Here is an 11,789-nt window from a genome sequence, read left to right on the forward strand (position 1 = left end):
GTACGAGGTCTATGAAGCATATACCAAATATATGAAATAAGTTAATTCTAATATGCTTTTGATTATCATTCAAGTAAACGGGTAAATAAATAATTAATAATATATAAAATTCTTGAAAATTTTAAAAAATAAGAACATATTTATAATATATGAAGGTAGTAAAAAATTATACAATAAAATAAAAAACAACATCTTCCTAAGTATATAAAATTACAAGAATACCCTTACGTTATCGATAAATAGGTAAATAGGTAAACAATAGGAATTATCTTATTCCATTTGATTTTGATAAATAGTAAAACGATAAATAAGTAAAATTACCTAATTACATACACAACTAAGATATTTCGCTTTTAAGTTTCTCTGTCATCAACTTCATCCTTCAATAGAGATCTAATGGTTTTAGAGAGTTTTCAATTGCGTCCATTTTTGCTCTTTCTATGCTTTTGTATGCCCTTTTGAATAGGAAAATTTCTTTCGTTATTGCTCTTTCTAACTCGTTTAGCGCAACTGTTGGAGGCCTAAAATCGGCCCCTTCATGTTTTCCGTCGGTATTGTGTGGCTACGTTGTTATCTTCGGTTGATCTCAGGCTGTTTCGTCTGAGCCTCTGAGTTGGGAGAGGGGGAGGATGGGTAATAAGTCGGGATTTCGGATTCAGCAGTGGAGATTGAGCGAAAATGGGGAAGGAAGTCGACTTCAATCTGCTCCGTTAGGTAAGTTCTTCAGTCTTCCTGTCTTCCCTACAACGCCAAGGGAATGCAGCACAGAGACGAGAATCGAGATCGATAGCAACTTCTACTCCTTTGCTCTCTTTAAGCCTTTCAAGTAACCTAATCTCATGCTTCTTTCTTTTCTTTTCTCTGGTTTCTGATCGCCCGTCACCAACTCGTGTCGTCGAAAATTGGCGATCATGATCGACATCCCCAATAATTTTCTTAACTTTCCGATTTAACACCTTACTGCTCTTTTTTGGGGTGGTTTTTATTCCGCTTTTTAAGTTTCTCTGTCATCAACTTCATCCTTCAATTGAGCTCTAATGGTTTTAGAGAGTTTTCAATTGCATCCATTTTTCCTCTTTCTACAAGGAGCCCCCTCCACTAGCTCCTTTGTTTGAGCCAGGGGAACTCAAGTCATGGTCTTTCTGGAGATCTGGAATTGCAGAGTTCATAGCTACCTTCCTGTTTCTCTACATCACGATCTTGACCGTGATGGGGGTTAACAGAGCTCCCAACAAGTGTACATCGGTGGGTATTCAGGGGATTGCTTGGGCCTTCGGTGGTATGATCTTTGCCTTGGTCTACTGCACAGCTGGGATCTCAGGTAAAAAATTGTTTTTTTCTTTCAGATTTTTTCTTTCTCAGCTTGGGGATAAATTTTAAAAAAAAATTCTCTTTATTTTCTGTTTTCTTCTTTTGAATGTTGGGACGATTTCTCTACCAACCAACTAGAATTCTCCTTTTTTTGTGTCTTTCTGAGAAGAACTTCGTCCTTTCTGTCTTTTTTATTTTATATTCTGCTATTTTTTTCTGCTATATGGCTTAAAATCTGCTAAATATATTTGTTGTTCTTCTGTATCAGTTTTCCTTTTGTTTTTGTTTCTGTCCTCATAATTTTGTACCGGATTGGATTGGTCAAGATGACTACTAAGGGAACGTTTTGGTTTTCTGATTTTGAATCTCATGCTTCTGAGTTGTCTTCCTTTGAGGTGGACACATCAACCCTGCCGTTACCTTTGGGCTTTTCCTGGCCAGAAAGCTTTCCCTCACCAGGGCTCTCTACTACATTGTGATGCAATGCTTGGGTGCAATCTGTGGTGCTGGAGTTGTCAAGGGCTTTGGAAAGAGTCCTTACGAGGTTTCTGGTGGTGGTGCCAACGTGTTTGCCCATGGCTACACCAAGGTGATGGCCTTGGTGCTGAGATTGTGGGAACCTTTGTTCTTGTTTAAACTGTCTTCTCTGCCACCGATGCCAAGAGAAACGCCAGGGATTCTCATGTTCCTGTAAGTATTAGTTAAAAAACCGAATCTTCTTCCTTTATAGTGATCTGAGTTCTTCAAATGTTGAATTTGTTTACTGGTCTTTCAAAATGTTTCTTGTTCTTATAATATGCCATCTCTGCTGACTAATTCTTGAATCTTGTTCTATGTTCTTGATAGTTTCTCAAAGCTACTTAGATTAGATTTTACTTCTTCTCATCTTGTTTCCTAGGTCGTGGATTTCCTTCCTGTGGCTTTTGATTCTGCAGTTCGTACTGTTTGTCTTCTACAACTCTTTGCTAGTAGAATCTACAGCCTCAGACTAAACTGCTTCAAGAAAACAATAGGCTCCAACCACCATGTCATATCTCAATATTCCAAATTCTGATAAACTTGAAAGACCACACTCACTCTCATTCCTGAATGGTTTCTCCAGATAAGGCTTCTCTGCTTTTAAAATGGGTTCTCCATGCTTTTCCTTGGATGCTTTCTTTTTACTCAAAGTTGGCATCTGTTTCAAGGGTCCCTCCCCACCAGAACCTTTACCCTGAAAAAATGAAAATTTGATCCTCCAAATGCCCACTGCACATGATATTATCGATGTCTTTCAATTATTTAAGGGCAACTTCATTACTCCTGTCCTTCTCTATCTTTTTATCTTAACTCCATTATTGACTTTGTGATCTGTAATAAGCAGATGGCGTTGTGTAATAGGCTCATGGTTGGGGTTTGTATATGGTAGAGATGCTCCTCGACTTTTATCGTATGAAGCCAGTGCATCCAAGGTAGCCACTTTGGACCAGGCTTTAGCAGAAAGGGACGCCATGCTCAGTGAGGTGCGAACTCATCGCCAGGAGGCTCAGAATACTATGAAATTATATTATGATAAGAAGTACCGGGAAGTATTCTTTTCTCCAGGAGATTATGTATGGTTGCGTCTCCAATATTACAGGCAACTTTCACTAACAACCTCCAAACGCCACAAACTCTCTCCGAAATATTATGGTCCCTTCCAGGTATTGGACCGCATTGGCACAGTCGCCTACCGCTTGCAACTTCCACCCGAGGCCAAGATCCATAATGTGTTTCATGTCTCCCAACTGAAGGCCTTCTAGGGAGACTCCCCATTACTGCACACCCCTCTGCCCCCACTACATGAAGGACGTGTCCTTTCTACTCTCGCGCAAATGTTGCAGGCCCGTCGCATTCAGGGCGATTGAGAGGTACTAGTGCAGTGGGCGGATGCTGACCCCATCGACACTACATGGGAGCCCTTAGCCGCTTTCAGGGCTCTATACCCCACTTTCGAGCTTGAGGACAAGCTCTTTCTCCAGGAGGGGGGTGATGTTATGGACTCCATAACATCCCGAGTTATCAACAAGCGTAAGAATTAAATTATGTTATTTCCCTTTTCATGTATTTCAATTTGGTTTGGTTTGGTCTGGATGTAAATTGGCATGAGCCAATGGACCCACGGGTCTAACTTGTATTTTCGTCCTCAAACCTATTTATGGGGATGACAAGAAGAATGAAGATTAAACATTGAGAAATCTAGTTTAGACAGGTCAGATTCTCCCTCAGAGGTCTAGGTCGGATTCTCCTTCAGAGGTCTAGGTTGAATTCTCCCTTAGAGGTCCAAGTCAAGCTTCCTTCATAGCTCAATCATCTCTATTCCGTCATCACCATTCCACGTTCAAGAAATAGAGCTTCTCTCCCAGCATCAACATCCAATCTGGAGGGAAGAGAAGGAAGAAGGGTGACAAGATCCATGGCTCTGGAAGTTCCTAACAGTTTGTCGATAGTTTATATTAAAATAAATGGGTATTTACTCTTTGGTACCTAATATGATCTTCCAACCTTCTTCTTGGCATATCAAGTGATTGAAGCCATAGTTACTGAAATGTTTTAGATAGTAGAAAACCCCCCTTCAAAGATTAATGAACGACAAGATCACAGTCATTGCGTGATGGTAATTGTTCTTCTCTGCTACTAGAAAGAAACTGTCATGGAATTCTTTAACTTGGAAGTAAGTAAGCTGATGAAAACAAGATTTTTAGTAGCAGAAGCAGTTGTTCATGTCTGGATGCTGCAACTCATTAATGGGGCTGTTGAGCAAAGAAACGTCATTTTCAGTTGTTCCTATCACTGACTCGCATAGTTTTACTTTTGCGGTATACCTATGACAAAGGGTTTCTACTCTATTTCATGTTTCTGCAACTTGTGATAATCTTTGAGATCAAATGTGAAAAATATTTAGTCTTCTTCATTTGCTTTATCATAAAGTCTCATAAAAGTTGCCATACTCGTCTTTAAAATGGGTGTTCTTCTTCAATGATGCAAACAAACAATTACAGACCAAGAAGCCCCCATAACACTAAGCGGCTTTAACCCTGGCTTTAACCCAGTAGATGAAAAACTGGAATGATTTTTATGTCATAAAAAAACAACCTGATTAGTGACCCGTGATTTGAATAGGTATGAGTGAACCCTAATTTTGTTAATGTTGTTAGAATTGTTAGAAGGAATTATTCTTTCGGGACTATTTTTAGTCCTTAGACCATGTCTTCCTGAATGTAAAACAGAAAATTTTTTGTTTTTCTGTAAGGCTATTTGTAAGCCATTTTGATTTTTGAATAAACTGTTTTTTCTAGCTCCCGGATTTTTGCTTTGTATACGAATAATTCAACATCTGGTATCAGAGCTGGATTATCGACTCTGGGAAGAAAATTTCGTTCGACGACCCCTCGTCTTCTTGCGCCGCAGCAGTAGAAGGAGAGAGGTCTGACAACAAGAAAAAAAAAAGAAATTTGTGAGACCCCTCTAGAAAAGAAAATTCCGTTCGGGAAGAAAATCCCGAAATCAGAGGAGACGGTGAGAGAGAAAAGAAATTTGAGAGAGGGAGAGAGCGAGACCCCTCCAGAGAAGAAAATTTCGGAACCTTGAGATCCCGAAAATCAGAGACGGCCGCAGACCCATCCTGACTTGACGAAAGCTCCCTCCAGAGCTTCCCAAAAATCAGAGACGGCGAGAGAGAGATTAAGAAAAAAATAGCCACATCGTAGCCGCAGACCCCTCTTGACTCGACGAAATCTCCATTCGAAGCTTCACGAAACCTTGAGATCCCAAAAATTAGAGACGGTGAGAGAGACATCAAGAAAAAAAAAATAGTCGTGCTGCAACCACAAACCCTTCTTCGCCGATTTTTGCTTCCTAACTTTGGATGGAAGAAATGACTCTGATTTCTTTGCCGGCGTCGACGTTGCCATCGCCTAGGTTCTCGGCCGGCCAAACGGCTGATCAGTTTTCGTTTTTCCAGCGCCACTTTGAGGAGAGAGGAGCAGTGCCTGTTTCGTGGAGATAAGAGAGAAAAATAAACAAAGCAAGGAGAGCGTTTAGAGGAGGGAGAAGAAAAATATACAAGGAGGAGAACATTTCGAGGAGAGGAGAAATAAAAAAATAAGGAGAGCCTCGTGTTGATTTGAGGAGAGAAGAACGGCGCTTGTTTCGAGGAGAGAAAAAAAAATCTTGAGGTGAAAAAACCAGTAAGAATGACAATAGTTTTGTTCAACCTGTAATTCCAAAGCTTAATGAACACTTTGATCATGGAAAATTTTCTGCATTCGAAGGAATATTGGGACTTGATAGAAGAAGGGACCCCTAGAGCAGAATCAAGGGCAGAACTCACAGAAGAACAAAAGAAGGTGATTGCATATGCAAAGCTGAAGGATTTAAAGGTTAAAATTATCTCTTCCAAGCCATTGATCGATCAGTCCTGGAGACTATTTTGAACAAGGATACATCGAAGAATATTTGTGAGTCCATGAAGCAAAAGTACAAGGGGACGGCACAGGTGCAATGTGTACAACGTCAAGCACTTCAAAAGGAATTTGAGGTGCTCAACATGAAGTTAGGAGAATCTGTGAATGAATATTTTCCTCGAACCCTTACTATAGCTAACAAGATGAGGGTTCATGGTGAAGAAATGGAGGATATTGTGGTATTTGAAAAGATTCTAAGATCTATAACAACAAAATTCGACTATGTTGTGTTCTCAATTGAAGAGTCTAATGATCTAGACACCTTGTCCATTGATGTGCTACAAAACAGTCTTCTAGTGCATGAACAACGCATGAATAGTAATGTTGTGGAAGAACAAGCATTGAAAGTTACTTATGAAGGACAATCAGGAGGAAGAGGACAAGGTCGTGGCGGATTTAGAGGGAAAGGACGAGGTAGGCAAAATTTTGACAAGTCTACCATTGAGTGTTACAATTGTCATAAGATTGGACATTTTCAATATGAATTCCCAACAAAGGGGACAAAGACAAACGCACACTATGCAGAAGTTAATGAAGAAATGTTGTAAATGGCATATGTGGACTCCAAGGAAGCTAATAAAGAGGAGTTATGGTTCTTTGATTCAGGTTGCAGCAACCATATGTGTGGCAAGAAGGAGCTTGTCTTCATGCTTGATGAAAGTTTTAGCAATTTTGTAAAGTTAGGAGACAATTCAAGTATGACTGTGATCGGAAAAGGAAACATATGAATGCTGGTGAATGGACTTGTGCAAGTCATCACTGAGGTGTTTTATGTTCCAGAACTGAAGACTAATTTGCTAAGTGTTGGACAACTACAAGAAAAAGGGGCTTGCAATTCTCATACAGCATGAGAAATGTAAAATTTATCATCCTAAGAGAGGATTGATCATGGAGACTACAATGACCTCAAAAAAAATGTTCATCTTATCTGCCCAGAAACAACCAAAAGAAGAAATATGTTTTTCTTCTCTTATAGAGGATCCAACTCGGATTTGGCACTCAAGATATGGACATTTAAGCTTCAATGGCTTAAAAACTCTTCATTGAAAAAAAATGGTGAATGGACTGCATCAATTTATAGCTCCTTCGACGGTATGTGAAAATTGTTTGGTAGGAAAACAACACAGAGATCCATTTCAAAAAGAAAGCACATGAAGGACTTCTCAGAATCTTTAAGTGGTGCATGCTAATATCTGTGGACAATCAACCCTACTTCAAAAGGCAAGAAAAGGTATCTAATCACTTTCATTGATGATTTTAGCCGCAAAACTTGGGTTTATTTCTTGGTAGATAAATCAGAAGCTTTCATTACTTTCAAGAATTATAAGAGTCGTGTTGAGAGAGAAACTAGTTCATATATAAGATGTCTTCGCACTGATCGTGGAAGAGAATTTACATCACACGAGTTCACAAATTTTTGTAAAGAAAATGACATACGTAGACAACTGAATGTAGCATATACTCCACAACAAAACAGAATTGTAATGAGAAAAAACCAAACCATTATGAATATAGTTCGAAGCATGCTTTCAGGAAGAAAGATTCTAAAAAATTTCTGGCCTGAAGTAGTCAATTGGACTGTCTATGTTCTGAAAAGAAGTCCAACTTTGGTAGTTAAAAACATGACTTTGGAAGAAGCTTGGAGTGGAATTAAAGCATCAGTTGATCATTTTAGTGTTGGTTGCATATCACATGTTCATATTCCTGATAATAAGAGGACTAAGCTTGATGACAAGAGTGTGAGATATATTCTACTCAGAGTTAGTGAAGAATCAAAGGCATATAGATTGTATGATCCAGTTTCTCAGAAGATAATAGTAAGCAAAGATGTGAATTTTGAAGAAGAAAGCAGTTAGGATTGGAGCAAGAGTCATGAAGAAGCTATTACGGCTGATATGGACTGAGGAGAAAGTGACAAAGAATCTCTCCCAATAAATTACAATGGTGGAAACATTGAAGCTGATCACCGTGACAATTCAACAGAAGATATAGAGGGTGATCATTGAGATGAGTCAAATGAAGAAAATAGGAGTAATGACAATGCAGAAAGAGTCAGAAGGCCACCAACTTGGATGAGAGATTACGAAAGTGGAGAAGGTCTCTTTGAGGAAGAAAATACTGCATACCAAGCTTTGTTTGCAAGCAGTGATCCAGTTTCATTTGGTGATGTTGTGAAAAGTATGAAGTGGAAAAAAACAATGGATGTAGAAATAGAAGTCATAGAGAGAAATGATATGGAGAGTTGACAGACTTACTTGTTGAAGCAAAGAATGTTGGGGTAAAATGGGTTAATAAGACAAAGCTCAATGAGAATGGAAAAGTGGATAAGTACAAAGCCCGGTTGGTCGCAAAGGCATACACTCAAAAGCGTGGAGTAGATTATACTGAGGTTTTTGCACCTATAGCTCGGTTAGATACAATTCGACTAGTGATTTCTCTTACAGCTCTAAAGGAGTGGAAAATCTACCAATTAGATGTAAAGTCAGCCTTTTTGCATGGTGAACTAAGTGAAAAAGTATTTGTCGAACAACGACTTGGCTATGAACAGAAGGACAATGAGCAGAAGGTTTTAAGAATGAAAAAAAAGTCTTGTATGGATTTAAACAAGCTCCACGAGCTTGGTATAGTTGTATAGAGTCCTATTTCATGAAAGAAGAATTTGAGAAATGCCACCATGAACCTACTTTATTCATCAAGACTGGAAATGAAGGTAAGATCTTAATTGTGTGTCTCTATGTGGATGATCTTATATTTACTGGGAATGATGAGTTTATGTTTGCTAAGTTTTAAAAAAACATGATGCTTATTTTGAAATGACTGATCTTGGAAAAATGAGATGTTTTATTGACATTGGGGTGATGCAAAGATTAGATGGCATATTTATTAGTCAAAAGAAATATGTTCATGAAGTGTCGAAGAGGTTCAACATGGACAAGTGCAACCCAGTTTGCAATCCTATGGTTCCTGGATTCAAGCTCATGAAAAATCGAGATGGAGTATAGACAGTACTTTCTAAAAGCAGATTATGGGAAGTCTTATGTATTTGACTACCACCCGTCCAGATGTTATGTTTGTGGTGAGTCTCATCAGTAGATTCATGGATTGCCCAACTGAACTTCATTTTCAAGCAGCAAAGTGGATATTAAGGTATTTGAAAGGTACTATTGATTTTGGTGTGTTCTACAAGAAGGGAGGAAGTGAAGAATTAATTGCCTACACAAATAGTGATTATGCTGAGGATTTATACGAGAGGAAAAGCACTTCAGGTTATGTGTTTATGTGGGCTCAGGAGTAGTGTCTTGGTCCTCAAAGAAACAACCTATAGTCACTTTGTCCACTACTTAAGCTGAGTTCATTATTGCAACCTCATGTGCCTGTCAAGCAATATGGATAAGAAGGATATTGAAAACTCTCAGTCATGCTCAACATGATTCCACAACCGTTTATTGTGATAACAATTCACCAATCAAACTTTCTAAAAATAAAGTGATGCATGGTCATTGCAAATAGATTGATGTTCATTTTCATTTCCTTCGTGAGCTAACAAAAGATGAAATTGTAAAGATGGTTTATTTTCATACGCAGGAACAAGTTGCAGATACAATGACTAAGCCTTTAAAGCTTGACGCGTTCTTGAAGATACGTGATCTGTTGAGTGTTTGTTCGGATCCAGGTGTAAAACTATTGCTAAAAGCATTCAGTTTAAGGGAGAATGTTAAAGTTGTTAGAATTTTTAGAATGAGCTATTCTTTCAGGACTATTTTTATTCCTTAGACCATGACTTTCAGAATGTAAAACAGAAGAATTTATTTCTCTGTAAGGCCATTTGTAAGTCATTTTGATTTTTGAATAAACAATTTTTTCCAGCTCCCGAATTTTTGCCTTGTATATGAAATATTCAATAAATTTACAAGGTTCAATCTCCTATAGATCCATCTAAAGTCATTATGATCTCATAACCTAAAAAACAATCTAGTCTTGACATGCCAATGCAAAATGATCATCAATACACCATGTGCAAGACTTGTTGATGCTAGTGAACCACTTGTCCATCTTGACGTTTTGCCTTTGGTTACTTACATCAAAATACTTACTTTTTATCACATACACAAAATTCTTATACAAGTAGCACAAATCTATTATCTCAATCACCATCACATAATAGTCATTCACCACAATAACGCTATTTTGAATTCTTTTATGTGCTTCAAGCAGCTCAGTATTGATTCTCAGATCGTTGATGATGCAGTTTGAGTAAATACATTGGCTGATGGGGCCAAAACCAAGGATAAAAATATCAAAGTGTCTATTAAGATGACCTTGGTATTGGGTCTATAAATACCAATGTGTCTTTACTATGACTGCTCATATGTTGTGTAGAAAATTGATATTTTATCCTTCCAAAACCTAGGATCCCCATCAAAAGTTTGATCGGGCCGGTTGGATCTAGTTTCCACACCATCCAAGAATATTAAGCAAAAATTTAATGTTTTGTTATCAATATACGATTCAATGATGGAGCCTTCAAGACAAGTTTTTTTTCATACTGTATTTTTCAACATGTGTAGAAGACTATTTGAATGAAATAAGTTAGGACAAATATGACAAAATAAGACACATGAAATTCTATGATAAGGAACCGCTAATTATCTCTAAATTGGATACATCCACCAATATTGCACTAAACCACACATCAATACCTCTTGTGATAGATGGATTGCTAGAAGCACTATAACATCATAGAATGCAGGTGGAAAACGCTTTCCAAATGATATAATATCATACTGTAGCATGTTCAAGTCATCCACCCTTAGCGTCTTCAGACACTTCTCCATGAAAAGTTATCCTAACTAAATGATAGGAGTCATCACATTATTTGGTAGACAATAAGCATGCAATAGGAGACTAGGTCATGGTCAAACTATAGTTCAGCCAATTCTCTTTAAATATATCAATTAGTGCATTGGTTATGCTTATGTTATGTTCATATTATTCAATTCTTTGTCATCTAAACTATTAATTATTTATCTTTATAAGTTTATGTTATGTTAAATAAGTGTAGTATGCTCATGTTATAATCGTCGTTCTAAGTTCTTGATCAGCCTAATTATTAGTTGTTTATGTTTATAAGTGTATTAAGTGCATGTTATGCTCATGTTCTTTCATCTTAATTATATATTTCTTATGTTTATCGATGAATATTATACATGTTATAATCACCTTATGTGCAAATTATGAATAATTTTTAAGGGTTAGCTGAACACGATTTCCTGTGGATAAATACTCATTGCTATCGTTATAAAATAGACACAAAATCCTTCTTCACACAATCCATACAATGGTCTCATCCTACTACCCTTGGCTCCACAAAAAGATCCTCGTTGCATATAAAACCATTGCATAGCATTCTGATTATAATTCAATTTAATAAAAATATTTTTTATCAAATAAATAAATTAATTAAATGAACTTCAGTCGCATTACTCAGTTCATCTCCTGACGTAGATAATGGAGTGCCAGACTTCAAGTCATCTCGATGCTTAAGGGGGGTTTTTAGTCAACAAAACGGAAATTTGAAGTTCATCTTCATCTCCAACATGAACTTCATGTTAGTCACCTACATGAACTGCATCTTCGGACTTGGTGTTAGTGTTGACGACTTCATATGTACTGGAAAATAGTCTCCAGTGTTAGTGCCCCAACATGAAAAAAAAACATAAAAAAGAAGAGAATCCCTAAACTTTTACAGTCTACTTGATTACAATATAATCCTTAAACTCCAAATTAGGTAAAACAACCATTATTACTACACGAATATGTTATATAATGTATAATTAAATATATTAATATATTTATTAATTGAATTAGATATTTTATTATGCATTAATATGGTAATTACATAAGCCAATGAGATACGTACATGATTAATTACAAATAATAAATAAATAATGTTATAAATAACAAAAACGAAAGTAATACGTTGAGTTATTAATT

The 11,789-nt window shown here is 37.2% G+C and overlaps 1 protein-coding gene across 2 annotated transcripts; it reads left to right on the forward strand.

Moving 5' to 3' along the window:
- The first annotated feature begins 402 nt into the window (after positions 1–402).
- Positions 403–9,669, forward strand: LOC137938187 (aquaporin PIP1-3-like). 2 transcript variants are annotated; one of them, XM_068783181.1, is made up of 3 exons: positions 403–1,321; positions 1,707–2,001; positions 9,381–9,669. In XM_068783181.1, the coding sequence occupies exons 1-3, from the start codon at positions 1,210–1,212 to the stop codon at positions 9,400–9,402; spliced, it is 429 nt and encodes a 142-aa protein (XP_068639282.1). In that variant the 5' UTR covers positions 403–1,209; the 3' UTR covers positions 9,403–9,669. The 2 variants fall into 2 exon arrangements, with proteins under 2 accessions (XP_068639282.1, XP_068639281.1); XM_068783180.1 differs by lacking the exon at positions 9,381–9,669 and adding an exon at positions 2,675–4,098.
- Positions 9,670–11,789: the final 2,120 nt, after the last annotated feature.

Source organism: Aristolochia californica, unplaced genomic scaffold, assembly GCF_029961685.1.
Source record: "Aristolochia californica isolate CCGP_79_NKW_82.1479 unplaced genomic scaffold, dmAriCali1.0.hap1 SCAF_8, whole genome shotgun sequence".
NCBI lineage: Eukaryota > Viridiplantae > Streptophyta > Magnoliopsida > Piperales > Aristolochiaceae > Aristolochia > Aristolochia californica.

Bases quoted from the DNA above. Each gene is read 5' to 3' on its own strand.
- LOC137938187 (XM_068783180.1), top strand. From the start codon at position 1,210: ATGGGGGTTAACAGAGCTCCCAACAAGTGTACATCGGTGGGTATTCAG. The intron at 1,322-1,706 runs GTAAAAAATTGT...TCTTCCTTTGAG, and splicing joins CTGCACAGCTGGGATCTCAG to GTGGACACATCAACCCTGCC. The intron at 2,002-2,674 runs GTAAGTATTAGT...TGTAATAAGCAG, and splicing joins CCAGGGATTCTCATGTTCCT to ATGGCGTTGTGTAATAGGCT.